Source organism: Dermatophagoides farinae, chromosome 7 (assembly GCF_024713945.1).
Source record: "Dermatophagoides farinae isolate YC_2012a chromosome 7, ASM2471394v1, whole genome shotgun sequence".
Lineage (NCBI taxonomy): Eukaryota > Metazoa > Arthropoda > Arachnida > Sarcoptiformes > Pyroglyphidae > Dermatophagoides > Dermatophagoides farinae.
The window spans coordinates 2,368,523-2,388,451 of NC_134683.1; the positions used below are offsets into that span (position 1 = coordinate 2,368,523).

A 19,929-nucleotide genomic window follows, 5' to 3' on the forward strand; every position below is an offset into this window, starting at 1 on the left:
ATTGACTAAATTTGAAAACACACACACACGCACACGCACACCCGTATTTAGATTTGATGATATGTGAATTTCCTGTCAACATTATATAGCCAGCAATCATACACGTTTATTGAATTTTATTTTATTTTATTTTTGTTGTTGTGTGATTTAATCATTGAAAAACAAAACCAAATAAAATGAGCAAATAAATTTGAAATCAATTAATAATGTGGTTTAGATGAATCATGAATCCATTGTAAATAGGGAAATACATCGGTAAATATCATTGGATTATCTCTGGTACAATTTGTACAATGTGATGCAATACCTAATAGAATGGAACCTTTTGCATCGGTATTAGATGTGAATAATGGGCCACCAATATCACCTTCACATTGTTGTTCGGACATTGTTCCTGTTTCTGTCATTTGATCAATTTCTTGTGAAACACAGAATTCATTTTTGTTACGCGGTTGATCGGCTGGACAATCAACAATTTGTACTGGTTGAATTTGAAGTTTTTTACGCAGAATTGTACCATCAATACCAGCACCCCAACCAGAAATGAATAATTTTTCATCACTTTCCACATGATTTACTGGAACATTTGGCATACAAATGTTTGAAATATTTCCATCGGTTTTAGCAAAATCAAATGGCATTGCTAAACGTAAAACAGCCAGATTATTTGCCAATGTTTTTTTATCGAAATTTGGATGAACTTTTACAGATTCAATAAAAGCTTGTGTTGGTTCCGATTGTCCGGCACCTTTTTTGAAAAAACCACCTTTTGGTAATTCAATAATACCGGCTTCAGCTCGATTCATACCGGAGAATTGCCTGCGATTTAATTTTTGCACAATTAAAATTTAAATAATTTTAAAACAAAAAAAACAAATCAACTTCTTACCCATCCACACAGGAAGCGGCCGTTAGTACTGCTTGTGGAGTGATTACTGCACCACCACAGGAAATTTTCCAAACTCCACCAATCAATCCTTTCGATTCAACAGCTACATGCCAAACAACTTGACCTAATTTGGCTGTCATTGTTTCATTCATTTCGGAATCCAATGGAATCGGGCTAATACCGCATGGAGCCGGTGGTGTAGTCACAGCATCAGCATCAGCAGCAACAGCACCACCATCTGCTGATTCGGCTTTAATCAATTTATTCGTTGAAAATGGTAGGAAATTGCTATAATCAAAATTATAACAATCAACATTGGCTATCAATTGATGACCAATGATCATGGCTGATAAAAATAATGAAATTGTCTTCATTTTTTTTCACAAAAAAATATTGATTAATTTTGGAACACAAAAGTGGATTCAGTTGTTGTTTTTTTGGTTTGTCGAAAAATGATTCTTTCCAAAACTTTCCATTACAAGCCTTTTTTATAAGCAGAAATTTTTTTTTTTTGGTTCCAAATCTATTATTATTGCCAATGTACCATGAAATAAATGGTAGAAAAGCTGTTTATCCGGAGAAAAAAAAACAAGACCATAAACTCGAATAGGGAAATAGTAAATTTTTTTTTTAATATTTACCACAAATAGATCCAATATAATAAACATTTACAATACACGTGATGTTGTTGATGATGGATCCAGTAATTGGACGATAACCTTGTAATCCCATATAAACAGAAAATACCCTGATGATGGTAGTGATGAAACTTTGGTTCATCATAATGGATAATAAAAAATCATCATTGACATTCATGATAACTTGATTATTGCACCATTTTTTATATCATAAATTTTTCTTTATATATCCGTTTTTTGGATATATCAATCTTCCAGTACGTTTTATAGATGAAATTAATTTTATGGTTTTTGATTGAAATAAAAAATAAAGTAAGATTCCGACCAACGGTTGAATTGAAGAACTTTATTTGTCAACTAATCAAAGGTTAAAACACAACAAGTGTGTGTCCTGTGTGTTTGTGTGTGTGTGACATTAGTAGTAGTAGTACATGTGTGTGTGTTTATGATTTTTGATTGAAATAAAAAATTGGAAAAAAAATATTCCACTTCATCCACACACCACATCAATGAGTGGTGGTATACGTGTATGTATGTGTGTCTGCCAGGTTTCGATCCTGGGACTTTCTGCGTGTTCTTTTTCTTGTCATTATGTGAAGCAGATATGCAACCACTACATCACAGACACACGTAGTGGAATAATTTATGGAAAGAATTCAATTGTCAGCCAATTTGACTAACATGAATCAAGCTGGACAAAGTTACACCCATTATAACCTATGTAGCTTTTGGTCAATGATTCAAATTCTGGGTTTATAGATTGTGATTTTTTAATTCAAAAAAAATCAATCCACTAAGATATAATGAAATTAACATCAAATGATTGAATAGAAATAAGAAAAAGGAATCTCAATCACTATTTCAACAGTGATCATGTCTTTGTGTGTGTTGAATATTGCTCATGTGTTACGAAATATTGTGCACGCCCATTTCACAAATATATTGAGAATACAAAGTTTCAATGATGATTTTCCATATCATGTTTTATTACAAGGATATGCAAACAACAATGATCACATCATAATTGTCAGACGCTTTTGATGATATTTGGCTTGTTGCCACACACTTATGCACAATTTCCATTCTTCAATATTATAAATGTCTGTGATCAAATCATCATTTGATTTATGATCGATCGATCAGTTTTTATTTGAAAGCTTGTTAATTTTTTTTTGACTGATTTTGATTATTACATTACATCGAAATTAAAAATGTTCTCCAACCGTATATTGATTGTTGATCGGATTTTTATGCGTACCATGGCCACAATGCCAGTGGATATGCCGAAAAAATCCTATGAACTTGTCATTGTTGGTGGTGGAGCCGGTGGCCTGGCCATTGCATCTCGTTTCGTTCGTTATTTTCGTGCAATGAAACGACCATCAAATTCAATCGCAGTGATTGAACCACGAAATGTATGAAATTCAATTGGATTTTTTTGATTAATAAATAAATTTTCTTTGTTCTTGTTCATAGACTCATTTCTATCAACCATATTGGACGTTGGTTGGTGCCGGACTAAAAGATCTATCAGCATCAGGTAGGCCAATGGCACAGGTTATGCCAAATGGTGTCGATTGGATTAAAGAAACATGTTCGGGTATCGATCCCAAATCCAATAATGTCATGTTAACCGGCGCAACTGGAACCGTTAATTATCGATATTTAGTGTTAGCTGCTGGTATTCACATTGATTGGGATAAAATCGAAGGTTTATTACCAGCATTAGAAGAACCAAATAACGGTGTATGTTCAAATTATTCAGATAGTTTCGTCACAAAAACATGGAAAACATTACAACAATTTCAAGGTGGTAATGCAATATTTACGTTTCCAAATACACCGATAAAATGTGCTGGAGCACCACAGAAAATCATGTATTTGACAGATGCATATCTTCGCCAAAAAGGTGTCCGAGATCAAACGAAAATCGCCTATTTCACATCATTACCAATAATTTTTGCTGCAAAACATTATGCAAAATCATTAATGGAATTATGTCGACAGCGCGATTTAAATGTTACAGTTCGACATAATCTTGTTCGTGTTGACATGAAAAAACGATTGGCCTATTTTGAGAATCTAGATCGACCGGATGATCCATTATTGAAAGTGAAATACGACATGCTTCATGCAGTGCCACCAATGAGTGCCCCTAAATTTCTTAAATCATTGGCCAATAATACAAGTAATGGATACGTTGCTGTTGATCCGAAAACACTTCAACACGTTGAACATGAGAATATATTTGCATTAGGTGATTGTTCATCATTACCAACATCAAAAACGGCCGCAGCTATTGCATCGCAAAATTCTATTCTAGCCAAGAATTTGTTACAATTCATACAATATAAGGATAGCGATCATGTTGATGGAATTAAAATTAATTTCAAATCCAACTATGATGGTTATACATCCTGCCCGATTGTTACGGGTAATAATCGATGTATTATGGCTGAATTTGATTATCAATTACAACCATTGGAAACATTTCCGTTCAATCAATCAAAAGAACGTCGAATGATGTTTTATGTGAAAAAATACATGCTACCATTCGTCTATTGGAATGGTATGCTCAAGTAAGTTTGCTTTTATATTCAATCGATTGATTGATTGACATGTTTACATTTACATTGATTCTAATGTTGTATTCATTTTGATCTTTCAGAGGTTATTGGAGTGGGCCATCAATATTTCGAAAGCTAATTCATTTTGGATTTAAGTGAATTTTTGATTAAATCTGGCACATGGATTGAAAAATTCGGATTTTTTTTTAATTCAAAATTCTATAAATTCATCTCGATCAACACCAAACATGGATGATGATGAAATCATTTAATTCAGTTCCATTTAGGAAAATATGATTTGAATGCACCATCTTCACTTCCTTGTTTTAGTTTTATAATCTGATTTGGTTGAAATTTACGGCCACTTTTATCCTCTTGTATAAAACGTTGGGCTACTTTATCAACATGTGCTTCATCGGCTATACGTTCAGCAAATTGGTTACCAATCCAAACATAAATCTTATCCATAACATCTTTTTTTGGAAATGAAATGAAAAAAAAATCAGATTGTTATAATTTTATCAAATTTATTAACCCGTTGATTATTATTATTATTATTTTGATGTTGTTATTAGAAAATTAAAATACACATACCCAAAATCATGATATTATCCTCTTCCAAATCATCTGGTTCATAATTGGCAACCTGTTTAAAGATACCATTTCGTGAAACACGAAACAATCGTGCACTGGTAATTTTTTCCTGTTCGCTCATTTGCCATGATTCAAATAATGATTTGAATTCAACACTTTCATCACCTTCCAATACTTTGGTTACCGGTGTATTATTTGGATATTTTTTCTTATTAATCAATTCCATTGCATATTTAATGGCCGATTGTCGTTCTTTTTGTGTGGCTTTCTTACCAACCCATACCCATAAACCTTCGGAACCATTTTCAACAATGAATGTATCCTATTATGAAATAAATTTCAATTCATAATTAGTAATAATAATTTTAAAATATTACAGGAAAACATACATTTGTATCGAGATCAGCACGGCTTAACGGTCCATTTTTGACAAACGAAATATCAATCGTTTCAGTACCTTCGAAACATTTATACAATGTAACGAATGAACGTTCATGTGATTCAAAAGATTTATCACTGGCAGCATAATCATAGCCTTTTGGCATTTGTTTAAGATCAATATCTTTTTTATCCAATGATAATGCTTTATTGAATGCATCATATTCAGCACCGGATGTTTGTTCAACTTCTTTACCATCTTCCAAGATGACTGATGATAATTTAAAACGATTCAATTCAGATTTCAAATCATTAGCCACACGAATAGCAGTAGTACGTTCCATACGATTTGAATGTTTACCGGTCCAAACGAAAACAAAATTCGGTACAAGCAAAATGAATACATCACCATTATTCATAACTTTCCAGCTAATCTCAGCACATTCATAAACGATTGGACGTTTTTTGCCTTTAACATGCAACAATGATGGCTTCAATTCATCAATCATTTTGGTAAAGCCGCTTTCGTAACCACCTTTTAAATAACTGAATCAAAAGATGTAAAAATATTTACATTTTAAAATGGGAAAAAAATATATCAATACTCACATGATACCATTCTTAAAATAGGAAGAAAATTGTCTGGATTCAAATTCTATTGATTGATTGCAAAAAAAAAAATTGGAATAAATTTCGAGTTTGTTTATTATTCTATACAAACCTTCAATTTCACGATGTTGTACCGGATAACCGCCAAGAAAATCATCCAATTCAACGGATTTGATTGCGGCAACACCAGCTTCATCTTTGGTTGATTCACTACCAATCCAGAAATGAATATGACAATAACCATGTCCATTTAGAATTGGTTTTGATTCCATTTTTGAATGACCACCGGTTGGATTTTCTGTACACTAAATAATTAAATAATGAGAAATGGTGAAAAAGAAATTTAAAAAAAAAATTCCATTCTCATTCGGTACACTTACACAAGCGACAATATAACAATCTCCTTTGTAAAATTTGCCATAATCTTCTTTTGGCACTGGAACCAATTCAAATTGCTAGGATCAAATGATTTAAATGATTAATTATGATTAATGATTCAAAATAAATAAATTCGTGATATTTGATCATTATATATCATCAACGACATTAAAATTACAATTACAATGATAACAAACCTTTATACGCCAAATAAAGAAAAAGGTGTGACCGATTGGAATTACATCGAAATTTTTATCATGTGCAGCCATTGTTTATTGTGTAAAATTTTTTTTTTCGTTTGTTTTGTCAAAAGAACACTTGCAGGATAAGTTGAAATTTTCAAAGTTTTTTTTTGTGTGAAAAAAAATTTCTTTTTTTTTGTCAATAACACAAACACGAATTTACCAAATGAATGAATTGAATTGAATTGAAATTGGAAAATAACAACAACTTCAACGCTGATAATTATGATGATGATGATGATGAAAACATTCTGAATCATAACAACTGTTACGCCTACTCAAAAGAATTTTTTGTTTCTGTCGTCGACCATTTTCTGAAGAATAAATCAGTTTTGGGCGTCGTAATCAAATCGTTGATTGTAATCAAGTCTATTTCGACTGACACACTGTCACACACACACACACACACATTCTTTTTCACTTTCAATGAATTGTTATGTAAGTTTTTTTTCTGTTTTGAATAAATGAATGAATGAATGAATGCATGAACAACGATAAAAATAGCTAGACCGAAACCACTAACATTTTATATTATGGAAACAAACAACCAAAACGAATTCGATTATAGATGAGGATAGATTCTTCATATGAATGTAACCGGTTTTTATTTTTCCACCACTGTTTGTTTCGTTTAGTTTCAAATTACTTTGCAACCAGTAACAAAAAAATGATGATGATGATGTTGGTTTGATGAAAGATGATTATAATAATCTTTCACACAGCATGAATTTATATAACAATCTGGAATCAACTAAATTTTTAAATCATCATGATGATGAAAAATATGGAAATCAAATCGTTCGCATCCGCTTACCATAGACATATATACATTATTATTATATTAGAACATAAATGCAATGTCATAAATATGAATGAATGATGTGATTTTTCTCTGAAAAGAAAAAAAAGGAAACAAATAAAATGATGATAACATTTTGCTACTGGTAACCATGGTGAATATCTCCTAGTAAAGTAGAGTAAAAAAAAAATCAAATGCATTGACAATTTTTAAACATATGAAAAAAAATATACAGATTTCCAATTAAATCCATATAATATCGTTGACAGATTGTGGGTGGGTGATTGTGTCATTCACATGTCATTGATGGAAAATAATAAAAAAAAAATTTCATGTTTGTTTTAATTTTTTTTTCTTTTAACATTTGTACAAAAATTTATCGTTAATGGCTCAAACCGGGTGGATCGAATCGTTTTTTTTATTGTTTTTTTTTTATTTCATCTCATACGACAATAAAATTGATTGGTTATTCAGTCGTAAAAAAAAAAATTTTTTTTTTGAAAAAAAAATTCATCAAAAATGATCCAAATCTTGAATTCTATTTTTGTGCAACAAACAACAACAAAAATATTCTTGTAGGCTCCATGTAATTTTAAAAAATTTGGCTTACAACATATATATGAGTTGCACAAATTTTAATACCAAATACCGTCAACAACAACAACAATAACAACAACAACAACAACAGTAAGAATAAAAATAAAATCATTGCATCTGTTGTTGCTATATGATTCTTGTTGTTGTTGTTGTTGTTAATTCTTGTCTTTCTCGCTAATAGACATCGAAATCTAGTCAATTTCGATTTGTTGGTTTCTGTGTTTAGTGAATAAGTGTGTGTGTGTGTCATTTAATGTTTGTCTTTATTTGATTAAGTCAAAGTTAAGTTAATAATTCTTTTTTTTTGCAACTCGACAGATGTGTAGATTATTTTTAGACCAAAAAAAAAATCATGAAATTTGTTTGTTTAGTTTCTTCCAGTATATTCGTCAGATTTTGACTGAAAACAAAATTCTTATGCAAAAACAAAAACACCAGTGAATCATCGATTTGATATAAAATGATTTAATCAAAATTCAGAAAAAAAATTCAAGGATAAAATTTATAAATGAAAGAATAGAAAAAAAAGACAGCCTAAAAAAATGACATTGATTTTGGATATGTGTCAATTTGGACAATATTTCATCTAACAATAATCATGATCAGGATGATGATGAATTATCATTGACATTGTCAACATCATCATCAATGCCATCACCACCACCACCATCATCATCATCATTAGATATCATTGGTTTAGTGACCTTTATAATGTCCATTTCGATTATAATACGTTGATGTTTGGGTAATTGTTCTGTTATTGACCTATTCATTTGATTTGAAAGCATTAAATTGGATCCATTTATTATTATTGAACTAATTGTTGTCGATGATATTGATGATGGCAAAGATTTGGCTTCAGAATATGGAATCAGATTCGAATCATTTATTTCTTGTCTTTCAGATATTGTCTGTGGTTGTTGAATTTCACGTTTTTTACTATTGTTGATCTTGTTATTGGTGTTATTGCTGGCGTTGGAGCTATCTGATAGTAATAAATTGTTTACCATTCTTAATGTTGGATTTGGCTCAACATTTTCATTGATAGATGATGATGATAATCTTGATGGTGATGATGATAATAGTGATGCCAAAATGATGGCACCATTTTGATGATGATTATCATTATTGTTATTAGTATTGCCACTGTTGTTTTTCTCTTTGCTCCTATTATTATTGTTTGTTATAATCATTGAATTTATACGGTTCGATGTCATTGTTGTTGGAGATGATGATGCTGCCATATCCATCATTGTTGTTGTTCTTGTCGTAGTCGTAGATTTATTTGTTTCAACACGAATAAATACAGCAATAGCGACCAAAGATAAAAATAGGATTCCAATTAAAAATGATCCTAAGTGTAGTGAATAATATGTTATTATTATTATTATTATCATTATTATCCATTATTCATCCATCCGAATGGATGGTAAATTCCCAGTCTTCTCCAGAATAGACTGTGCGAGAGAGAGACAAATATTCACATATACTTTGTATACATGAACAAGTCAAATTAGAAAAAAAATTCAGAATAAAAAGAATTAAATTCAAAACAACGCCCATCATCACAAAAACACAAAAACAGACAATGAAAAAAAAAGAAAAAATCTAAATTTAGAATAATTTTCACTTTACAACACTATACACAAGAACCAAATGTGAATGAATAAAAGAATTTTAACATACCAACAAGTTTGACGACACCAGCAGATTGTTCATCTTCATCATCATCATTATCATCAATATTTTTTGAAAATGATGGTTGAAAATTTGCCTGTTGCCATGGCCATACTGTAGATGTCCATATTGGTTGTAGTTTTAGTTTTAGTTGATGATCATTATGATTATTCAAAATTATATGCTTCATATGTGTTCCATCCATCATCAGAACCTATGTATGATGGAGAAAAGAGAATTTATGTAAAAATTGATAATTTAAAGAATATTACATATGATGTAATACAGATACACACAAACCTTATGATCTGGTTTTTGTCTTTGGCCATTCTGGCCGATATTTTTGTTGTTGGCACTTTCAATTTGATTATTATTATTATTATTATCATCATAGTTCATATTCGATTTCAATAAATGATTTTTATAAACATTTGGACAATGACATTTGATACGATTAAAACCAGACGACGACGATGATGATGATGATGATCTAGATGATGATAATGATTCGGTACCCGATTGGAATAGAAAATTTGAATCAGAACAACAACAATTTTTCTTTCGTAATAATTGTTTTGATTGTTGGCTAGCCAATGATAATGGCGGTGATGATGATCGAGATGAATTTGATGATGATGATGAAATTAATGTTAATTGTGATAATGAAGAATTATCCAAATTCGGTGTTTTTGGATGAAATTTCTTGAATTGTTTATTCATCATCATTATAGATCATTATTATTGTTCATTGTTGATTCAAGAAAGAACGAAGTAAAAAAAAAACTATCAAACCAGAAACGACAATATAATCAACAAATTGAAATCGGATTGAATTTCAATGGCAAATTTGATGATGATCAAATCATATTTTTTTTCCAAAATTTGATCCTATGATAAATGGAATGGTGATGGTAGTTTAGTGTTGGTATAATAACAAACAAAATAAAAAAAAATGTAGAAATTAAAAGTTGTTTTTCGAAATTTCAAATGCATACGATCCAAAAACAAAAACAGAAAAAAAACAGACAATCTATCATAATGAGAGAGAGAAAAGCTTTTTTTTAAAAAAAAATAAGAACAACTACAAATTAAGTTACTTGGCAATGATTATATGATTATGATGATGGTTATGGTGGTCGTGTTAGAAGGTCGGATGTAAACGATGTATATACTTGTGTGTGTGTGTGTGTGTGTGTATAATGACGACAAAATGATTGTTTGTAGGCGTGTTACAAACAAATGAAACAAAAGTTTTTCTGGAACAACAACTACACGGTCAAATTGAATTGATTCAAAAAGATCAAATTGTACCAATAATGTATGTATGGATGGATGGTTGGCTGGTTGGTTTGAACCAGAACAGTTTATGATTACGATGATGATTGACAACGAACAAAACAGCAGCAACAAGTGTTTTTTTTTGCCCATCAAAATTGTCCAATTTTTTTTACGTTATAATATAATTATTGGCAATTGTTGTTGTTGTTGTTGAACCAAAACTTTTTGTTTCGGCAATTTAACACTTATAACTACGGTAGTTTTCAGGTGTTCATTTTACAATCGATCACACACACACACATATATACACATATCGAATGGTCATTGACAAATGTAACAGGAACAAAATTAAAAAAAAAATTAAAATTTGCCATTGATCATGATTGATAAGTAAAAAAAAAAATTCCGAATTGATCGATCAATGTGTAAACCAGTCATTCTCAACCACTGTGCCGCGGCACTTTTGTGTGCCGCGAAATTCTAAGATTGTGCCGCGAAATTCTAAGATTGTGCCGCGAAATTTTAGATTTAATAAAATGAAAATATTTTTTGTTTTGATACATTTGAATATTATGGTAATCCTGAATCAAAAACATGTACTTCGATTATTCAAATATCTATTAATAGTTGTGCGAATTGTTTGTAGTGGAACCAACATAGGAAAAATAAGTATAATTAAACAAACAAATAAAAGCAATTCTTCTTTAAACAATTTTTTATTAATCAATGTTTTACAAAAAGTGCTAGATTCTAGAAATGGCAAGTCCAAACTAACACGACCAGTTCAGAATCGAGAAAATAACAAATCCAAACTAACACGACCAGTTCAGAATTCAAAATTCAAAATCAAAAAAAAAAAAAATGACAAATCCAACCTAACACAATCAATTCAGAATTCAAAATTCAAAATCCAGAAAATAACAAATCCAACCTAACACGACCAGTTCAGAATCGAGAAAATAACAAGTCCAAACTAACACAATCAATTCAAAATTTAAAATTCAAAATCCAGAAAATAACAAATCCAACCTAACACAATCAATTCAGAATTCAAAATTCAAAATCCAGAAAATAACAAATCCAACCTAACACAATCAATTCAGAATTCAAAATTCAAAATCCAGAAAATAACAAATCCAACCTAACACGACCAGTTCAGAATCGAGAAAATAACAAGTCCAAACTAACACAATCAATTCAGAATTCAAAATCGAGAGAATTTTTTTTAAATCATATAAAACTTCAAAGGTTCATTTCAAATACGAAAATTGGTCGAATTATTACGATTCATAACACAAGTAATAAAATTCTAAAATTATTCATATTTACTTTCAAGGTATGAATATGGTCATTGAGAGAGCGGAACATATGTTCTGTGTCAGTTGTGCTATTTATTCTATCCGATTTGTTTTTATGGTGATTTCGAATAAAATTCATTTGTTTTATTTATAAATTTGTGAAAATTGTGAATTATCGATAAAATCAATTAATATAAGCCTCAACGTAAGTCGTATTTTGATCTTTTGCTTGTTGCTCATCAATATCTTTGTTGAAAATGATTTATTTTCAGAATTGCAAGAACAGAAGAGTACGAATCAATAAAAATTCTTGCAGATTGGTTTGTTCTTTTCAACCATAATGATGCTTGGAAAATTGCAAATAATTCCTCCTGGAAAATCCAACACGACCAGCCAATTTTGAACAGTCAGTATAAATATGAAAATCATGATTTTGGTTACGAACGTTATTTAAGAAGTTGAAAAATACAAATGGGTGATGAAATTGGTTAACAGGCAGCATTAATTGAAATTTCAAATCTGATAAATGATCAACATATTAGGAATGTTTGATCCGATGAATATTTGTAAGATAAATCAGCTTTTCCCAAACTTTTTTGAACGGGGCCCGGTATGAGATTTTAAAATTTTTTTTTCGACCCGTGTTAGTTTGGACTTGTTATTTTCCCGATTTTGAATTTTGAATTCATAACTGGTCGTGTTAGGTTGGATTTGCCATTTTCTCGATTCTAAACTGGTAGTGTTAGTTTGGACTTGTTATTTTCTGGATTTTGAATTTTGAATTCTGAATTGATCGTGTTAGGTCGGATTTGCCTTTTTCTCGATTGTGAATTTTGAATTCTGAACTGGTCGTGTTAGTTTGGACTTGTCATTTTCTGGATTTTGAATTTTGAATTCTGAATTGATCGTGTTAGGTTGGATTTGTTATTTTCTGGATTTTGAATTTTGAATTCTGAATTGATTGTGTTAGGTTGGATTTGTTATTTTCTGGATTTTGAATTTTGAATTCTGAATTGATTGTGTTAGGTTGGATTTGTTATTTTCTGGATTTTGAATTTTGAATTCTGAATTGATTGTGTTAGGTTGGATTTGTTATTTTCTGGATTTTGAATTTTGAATTCTGAACTGGTCGTGTTAGTTTGGATTTGATGTTTTCTCGATTTTGAATTTTGAATTCTGAACTGGTCGTGTTAGTTTGGACTTGTCATTTTCTGGATTTTGAATTTTGAATTCTGAATTGATCGTGTTAGGTTGGATTTGTTATTTTCTGGATTTTGAATTTTGAATTCTGAACTGATCGTGTTAGGTTGGAGTTGTCATTTTCTCGATTCTGAACTGGAATAAACGAATTAACAACAAATACACTACATACTGTTATTTTTGTAGTACATATTATATATTATTTTATTTAGCACATTTAAAATCATTATCACAATCTATTTTACGCAGTGCTTTTTCTTTGTGTGCCGCCAAATTTTGAAATCGTAAAATGTGTACCGCAACAAAAAAAAGGTTGAGAATCACTGGTGTAAACACTTGTTTTGTATATGAAAAGGTCATACACTCACACACAGACATACACACACACTGAAACACAAAACAATCACAAAACCATATCGGTTGTTTTTTTTAATTCATTTAAAACAAATGTGTGTTTTTCAATCGATTATTATAAACAACCGGAAATCAGTCTATTAGAAAAAAAAGAGAAGGAAAAAAAATTAAGTATCACTGATCAATACAAGAAAGACATAGTTATTATCGATCGATTATTAACATCGAAATAGATTTGTTGTCGAAAATAAAAAGACAATGACACATTGATGATGATGATGATGATGATTAAACTAGATATAAACAAGAATGGAAAAAGGAAAAGAAAATTCGAAAATTTGACAATCAATTTTATTATTTTGTTTTGTTCGGTGATTGATTAAATTTTTTTTTCAATCAATATAAAATCAATCATCAAATTGAATGCAGAGTTCGAATTGATCAAAAATATTAGGTTATTAGAAAAGTACTGTCGTTTTTGTGTATAACATTTTTGAACGACTGTCACAAAAAATTGGTAAAGGTTATGACACTGTGTATGACCTCAATTTATTCTTTGATGACCATACTTTAATTCAAAATTAAATTTTTTCCAACTTTGACCACAGGAAGTGGTGGCCAACCTCGGTATTTTGAGGCAATTTTTGAGTAAATTTTAGGCATTTTGTTTTTTGCCCGTTGTGACCCCGACGAAAGAGGAAATGGTCATCTGACCACTCAATGGAAATTCCACATGTCCTAGGAGTTAAAAAAAATTATGAGCGTAATTTTTCCGCAACTCATTTTTTCTCAAGAGCGGATCAAAATCCGGTCGGCCGCTATCAGCCACTGTGTTATTCCGCCATAGGAAAAATATGCTTCAAAATGAAATTTTTGAAAAATTTTCATTAATTATTGCACAAAAGGTTTTCGGCTAACCAAAAAGTCAATAAAAAATTCCGGTTGACAAAAAATTCCAAATTCTTGAAAATCGCATAACCGACCATGCAATGCATGTGCTGTCAGCCACTCTGTCAATGGCATAAATGTTCTGTTGGCGATTTCATAAACTGCATACAATATGAACTTTTCAAAAACGTTAAATTCATTCCCATTACATTATATCGCATGAACCGGAAAAGGAAATCAAAAATTCGGATTAATTTCAAATACCACATAGTGCATTACCAATCGCATTATCACCATCATCATCATTTGAATATTATTGATATTTAATGATTTAATGAATAAAATGCAACAAACAACAACGAAAGAAGAAATTTGCCAAAATTGGCCAAGTGATATTCACATCCGCCATTTGATGCTTTGTTGGTACAAGAGGGGTGTCAAGGCAACTAGAGCTTCTGCTGAAATCAACGAAGCTTACGAAAACGGTGTGAGTACCCGTACTATTCAACGGTGGTTTCAGCGATTTCAAGAAGGCGACTTCAACCTGGAGGATCGACCGAGGTCTGGCCGACCTCAACAGATTGATGATGATAAATTGGTGGAAACAAACCCGAGGTACACCACCAGTGAATTCGGCGGAAATTCTTAATTGTTCCCGTTTATGAATTCGTATTGTTTTGGTACCATGAATGTCGATATGCAACAGATTCAACATTGATTGAGTGATTTCCAATGGTATTGCCCATTAACAAATTCAATGGGCAATGCCATTGACAGAGTGGCTGACAGCACATGCATTGCATGGTCGGTTATGCGATTTTCAAGAATTTGGAATTTTTTGTCAACCGGAATTTTTTATTGACTTTTTGGTTAGCCGAAAACCTTTTGTGCAATAATTAATGAAAATTTTTCAAAAATTTCATTTTGAAGCATATTTTTCCTATGGCGGAATAACACAGTGGCTGATAGCGGCCGACCGGATTTTGATCCGCTCTTGAGAAAAAATGAGTTGCGGAAAAATTACGCTCATAATTTTTTTTAACTCCTAGGACATGTGGAATTTCCATTGAGTGGTCAGATGACCATTTCCTCTTTCGTCGGGGTCACAACGGGCAAAAAACAAAATGCCTAAAATTTACTCAAAAATTGCCTCAAAATACCGAGGTTGGCCACCACTTCCTGTGGTCAAAGTTGGAAAAAATTTAATTTTGAATTAAAGTATGGTCATCAAAGAATAAATTGAGGTCATACACAGTGTCATAACCTTTACCAATTTTTTGTGACAGTCGTTCAAAAATGTTATACACAAAAACGACAGTACTTTTCTAATAACCTAATATATACCTTTTGATCGATTGTGTCCTATACACAAATGACGATAAAAGCTTCTGTTTTGAATTCGAATAGTGTACTATACAGTACATACAATTTATAAGTTTGGAAAAAAAAATTAAAATCTCATTTTTTTTTGTCACTGTCATCATCATCATTCATTCATTCATTCATTCATTATTATTATTATGATTAAAACATATAAATCACTATTATGATCATCGACTTGTGGTCTATGAAAGTGTGTGTGTGTGTGTATGGTAAACAGTGAATTGAATGAAACATGTCAAAACATTAAGCATTAAACCATATATGATGATGATGATGATGATGATGATAATCATTATAATCATCCCATAATGATAATTACATCAACAATATTCTAATGGCCAATAACATATACAATCGATCACAACATACAACAACAGCAACATGAGATAAATGGCAATGAATTTGAATTCGATGATGTTGATGATGATGATGATGATGATTGTGTCATGCAATGACAATTCGTGTATATACGGCATTCCATTCGCATTTTTTTTCTACCAATGTATGTGTTGTTGTATTTTTTTCGGTATATATGATTATTAAAAGATTTACAAAAAAAAATTGAATAAAAGGGTAGAATTTTGTTGATTTTTTTTTCTCCACTGAAAACAATTACCAATCCAATGATTATTTAGTTGATTGGATCGTTCAATAGATTAAATTAAAGGTAAAAAAAACCCCTTAAGCTTTTAGTTTCAGTTATATTTTGTCAGTGAAAAAGAAACGAAAAAAAAACAGAAAATAAATTTTCAAAATTTTCAATGTCAACCTTCTATAGTCGATGTAGTCGTCCATTGGTGTGTATGTAGGGGGTGTGAGTTTAGATATTTAAAGTTTTTTTTTTAAAATTTAATACCGAATGTGAACAAAGCATTCGATTTTAATTGAATTCAATTTAATAATGATGATAATAAATTTTATGCCGTAGCAGCATATATTAAATCCTTCGACATTTTCTCTCTTTTTTTTGTTTGTTTCATTTGACATTCCACAATGTATCTATGATTAATGATTGAAAATTGAATGATCAAATTTTAAAATTCATCAAATGACAATAACTTTACAATCAAATCATCGTTATTATTATTGATCGATTGATTGAATGATCGATTTTAAAATGATTTCATCATCCCATTATCCAGACGCCCAACTTCAAAATCACTTGTTTCATAATATCATTATAAATCTCAAACAACGAAAAAAAAAATCTTTCTTCCTGGTTCGTTGTCATCATTGTCATATATACATGAAATTTATCTCTCTCCCCTTTGCAAGACGGCGGACATGTAAATATTTTCAGGGACATGTATGCATTCAGGTATTTAAAATGGAAATTTGATTTTTTTTTGGCTTTAAATTGTTGAAACATCATTAAAAAATGTCGACGACATCTATCGATCAGATTTATAATCTAAATTTTATTTAATCTCTTGTCTTGAATATTAAATTTGATCATCATCATCAGTCAATTCAATATATACAATCATGTCGCTGATAAAGAAAATTTTCAAAAAATTTTTCGACCCCCATCATCCAGAATCGAATGAATTTCGTTGGAATTTTACATTATGGTTATATATCAATTATTCATGGCCAATCTATATGGGTATTGTTTGGATCTGTTTTCTATCACAATTTTTTCGTCCAGCAATTGTTTGTAATGGAAATAATTCAAACATCGATTATGAGATGGCCGAATCATTTTGTTTTCTTGAATCAAGTTTTTATCATTCTAAATTTTATGATGCTGACCACTATGATCAAAATGTTTATCATTTTAATCGTATTTATTATTGGTTAATACCAATTATGATTACAATGGTAAGTGATGATTGAATTTTTATTTTTAAACTAACATAAAACAAATTTCACTACATTTCAGTGTTTAATGTTTACAATACCGAAAACAATATGGAATCGATCAAAAAATTGTCGCCGTTTACAATCGGTAATCAATGATTCAATTAAATCATATGGAAATCATGATCGTACGAAAACATTGAAAATAATTGCTATATTGTATCGAATTACCAAATCGAATCATCAGATGACAATTGTTATTCTATTTATACATCTATGGATATTGATTTCATTACCATTGATGATTGGAATGTTTGCATGGACAATGTTTGTACAATCATCAAAAAACACTGGATCCATATTGACATATGGTTGGGATTGGATCAAATTTCAATCATATGATAATAATAATAATAATAACGTTACAATGCAAGAAGATCCACTACAAAAGGTAATGATTTATTGAACAATTTGAAAAATTGTTCAATTCTCATAATATCAAATATCATCATCAACATATATTTATTATTATGTAGCTATTTCCAACCATAGTACCATGTACATATCGTTATTATGGACAAAGTGGTCAATTACAACGAACAGAACTATTATGTTCAATTAAATTCAATCTATTATTAGGACGAATCATGCTGTTTGTATGGTTTCATCTTTTAACATTGGCTTTGTTGATTATAATTGAATTGATAAAAATAACGTTGCTTTCTAGTCCAATGATACGTTCTTATTATATTCATTATAGATTTTTACAAAATTATCAATTTAAACATGTAAAACTTAGCTATCCAATGATGTTAATTATACGGATGGTATGTAAATAATTAATAATAGCAAGTAAAATTCTTGATTCTTTCATTTGTTTATTTTTTTCCCCCCCACAGCTTCCAATCAATATTGGACATTTGAATACGATAAAATTATTGATTGAAATTCATGGTAAAAATGTTAAAATCAATGACAAACAATGATGGCCATGCACATTATTCTCTTTTTTTTTGTTTATCGATGACCCTATGAAATTTCTCTCAATTTTTTTGTTTGTTTCTTTGAATTTTTTTTTAATGATGATAATCACCAAATAAATTTAACATTGTCTGACCCGTTCATCATTGACTTGTTCATTCATGACAATCATGATGGAATTTTTTTTTATATTCTCAAGAAAAACAGATTCGCATGACAATACCTGTAATGATATTTACGGACCATTTAATCGAATCGTTTCTCTCAGGTTATTTATTTTTTTGGAGGGAGAAAAAAATTTCAAATTATTCTCATGACTATTTGGTTTTCTTCCGTCTCGACATGAAGACGATTAGTATAAAAGTCGTCGTCGTCGAATTCAATATTCAGCGACATCAACATTCCAATACAAAAATAATTTGACGGCCAGCAAAAAAAACTTTAATTTTTCAACAAAAAATTATGGCAACTTTATTCCGAGTGATTTGCTCGGCTAGCCTGACCATCATTGTTATTCATTGTTTTTCATTAATCACTTTGGTTGCTTGTAAATCATCTGGAATGTCTATCCGTAAGTTTTGTTTTTCACTCCAATCCAATTCCTTGAATCCATAATGACCTAATCACAATTATTATTGCAGAAATGATTGGTGGCGGTGGTGGTGCTGGTGGTGGTGGAAATTCTTATGGCGGTACTGGTGGTGATCCAATGCTAGTTCTTTCTGGTAAAGATGGCACGTAAGTTCATACAAAATTTATGGTTAATTTCCATTATTCATACGGTTTTTTTTGTCGCATTTATTTATTATGAAGAATGATCGCTGGTGGACCATGCAGTATGATACCGTTTTTAATGTCACCAAGTAAAAAAGCAAAAAAGAAAGGTGGTGATATGTAAGTGAATCGAATTTTATCTTAAATCTTAATCTAAATATATGTCATATCATAAATTATTCAGGATCATGATGCTTGGCAGTGGTTGTAATCGTCAACAAAGTTATTCATATCCACAACCAAAACATATTCAATTACATTTACATCCAATCATGATGAATTATGGTGGTGGATATCCTATGAGCGGTGGATATAATGGAGGTAATTACGGTGGTGGTGGTGGTGGTGGTCATTCATCTGGTGCGGATTATATGGGTGGTAGCTATGGAGAAAATGGTGGATATAATAGCGGGGGTAGTGGTGGTGGTTATAATGAGCGTAGCTATTGATATTCAATCAATACATTGATCAATTCATTCAAAATGTATCCATTTTTTTTTGTTTAATCCATTTCTATCCTTTGAAAAAAAAACAAACGATGATCAACAAATTATTAGGGAAAAATCCTTATTAAATGGAAAATTAAAAAAATTTTTGCAACAAAT

General features: G+C 30.5%; 6 protein-coding genes across 13 annotated transcripts; 3 read left to right on the forward strand and 3 right to left on the reverse strand.

Annotated features, from left to right (window-relative positions):
* Positions 1-88: 88 nt before the first annotated feature.
* On the reverse strand, positions 89-1,870 carry LOC124497083 (anionic trypsin-2). Its single transcript, XM_047060690.2, has 3 exons — positions 1,531-1,870; positions 890-1,455; positions 89-819 (listed from the first exon to the last, which is right to left on the reverse strand). Exons 2-3 carry the CDS (start codon positions 1,261-1,263, stop codon positions 201-203), a joined length of 993 nt encoding a protein of 330 aa, XP_046916646.2. The 5' UTR covers positions 1,264-1,455; positions 1,531-1,870; the 3' UTR covers positions 89-200.
* A 360-nt stretch (positions 1,871-2,230) lies between these two features.
* Positions 2,231-4,694, forward strand: Sqor (Sulfide quinone oxidoreductase). The gene is made up of 3 exons (XM_047060667.2): positions 2,231-2,942; positions 3,004-4,106; positions 4,196-4,694. Exons 1-3 carry the CDS (start codon positions 2,739-2,741, stop codon positions 4,251-4,253), a joined length of 1,365 nt encoding a protein of 454 aa, XP_046916623.1. The 5' UTR covers positions 2,231-2,738; the 3' UTR covers positions 4,254-4,694.
* On the reverse strand, positions 4,280-7,178 carry LOC124497066 (actin depolymerizing venom protein gelsolin 1). Of its 3 annotated transcripts, XM_075732890.1 has the most exons (8): positions 6,819-7,107; positions 6,251-6,746; positions 6,056-6,130; positions 5,788-5,980; positions 5,676-5,721; positions 5,078-5,612; positions 4,689-5,010; positions 4,280-4,567 (listed from the first exon to the last, which is right to left on the reverse strand). In XM_075732890.1, exons 2-8 carry the CDS (start codon positions 6,320-6,322, stop codon positions 4,368-4,370), a joined length of 1,443 nt encoding a protein of 480 aa, XP_075589005.1. In that variant the 5' UTR covers positions 6,323-6,746; positions 6,819-7,107; the 3' UTR covers positions 4,280-4,367. The 3 variants fall into 3 exon arrangements, with proteins under 3 accessions (XP_075589005.1, XP_046916622.1, XP_075589006.1); XM_047060666.2 differs by having other exon boundaries at positions 6,251-7,178; XM_075732891.1 differs by having other exon boundaries at positions 5,788-5,973; positions 6,052-6,130; positions 6,251-7,178.
* Positions 7,179-8,140: 962 nt separating this feature from the next.
* LOC124496808 (uncharacterized) lies at positions 8,141-16,084 on the reverse strand. 4 transcript variants are annotated; one of them, XM_075732893.1, is made up of 4 exons: positions 16,026-16,084; positions 9,669-10,256; positions 9,378-9,582; positions 8,141-9,045 (listed from the first exon to the last, which is right to left on the reverse strand). In XM_075732893.1, exons 2-4 carry the CDS (start codon positions 10,092-10,094, stop codon positions 8,294-8,296), a joined length of 1,383 nt encoding a protein of 460 aa, XP_075589008.1. In that variant the 5' UTR covers positions 10,095-10,256; positions 16,026-16,084; the 3' UTR covers positions 8,141-8,293. The 4 variants fall into 4 exon arrangements, with proteins under 4 accessions (XP_075589008.1, XP_075589009.1, XP_075589010.1 ...); XM_075732894.1 differs by lacking the exon at positions 16,026-16,084 and adding an exon at positions 15,731-15,776; XM_075732895.1 differs by lacking the exon at positions 16,026-16,084 and adding an exon at positions 10,466-10,927.
* Positions 16,085-16,225: 141 nt separating this feature from the next.
* On the forward strand, positions 16,226-18,693 carry LOC124497074 (innexin inx2). Of its 3 annotated transcripts, none has more exons than XM_047060678.2 (6): positions 16,226-16,271; positions 16,912-17,087; positions 17,235-17,590; positions 17,652-18,020; positions 18,106-18,396; positions 18,469-18,693. In XM_047060678.2, exons 2-6 carry the CDS (start codon positions 17,078-17,080, stop codon positions 18,553-18,555), a joined length of 1,113 nt encoding a protein of 370 aa, XP_046916634.2. In that variant the 5' UTR covers positions 16,226-16,271; positions 16,912-17,077; the 3' UTR covers positions 18,556-18,693. The 3 variants fall into 3 exon arrangements, with proteins under 3 accessions (XP_046916634.2, XP_046916633.2, XP_075589011.1); XM_075732896.1 differs by lacking the exon at positions 16,226-16,271 and having other exon boundaries at positions 16,594-16,988; positions 17,045-17,087; XM_047060677.2 differs by lacking the exon at positions 16,226-16,271 and having other exon boundaries at positions 16,295-17,087.
* Positions 18,694-18,765: 72 nt separating this feature from the next.
* On the forward strand, positions 18,766-19,912 carry LOC124496807 (uncharacterized). Its single transcript, XM_047060368.2, has 5 exons — positions 18,766-18,818; positions 18,899-19,121; positions 19,192-19,288; positions 19,364-19,444; positions 19,509-19,912. The coding sequence occupies exons 2-5, from the start codon at positions 19,013-19,015 to the stop codon at positions 19,771-19,773; spliced, it is 552 nt and encodes a 183-aa protein (XP_046916324.1). The 5' UTR covers positions 18,766-18,818; positions 18,899-19,012; the 3' UTR covers positions 19,774-19,912.
* The last annotated feature ends 17 nt before the right edge of the window (positions 19,913-19,929 follow it).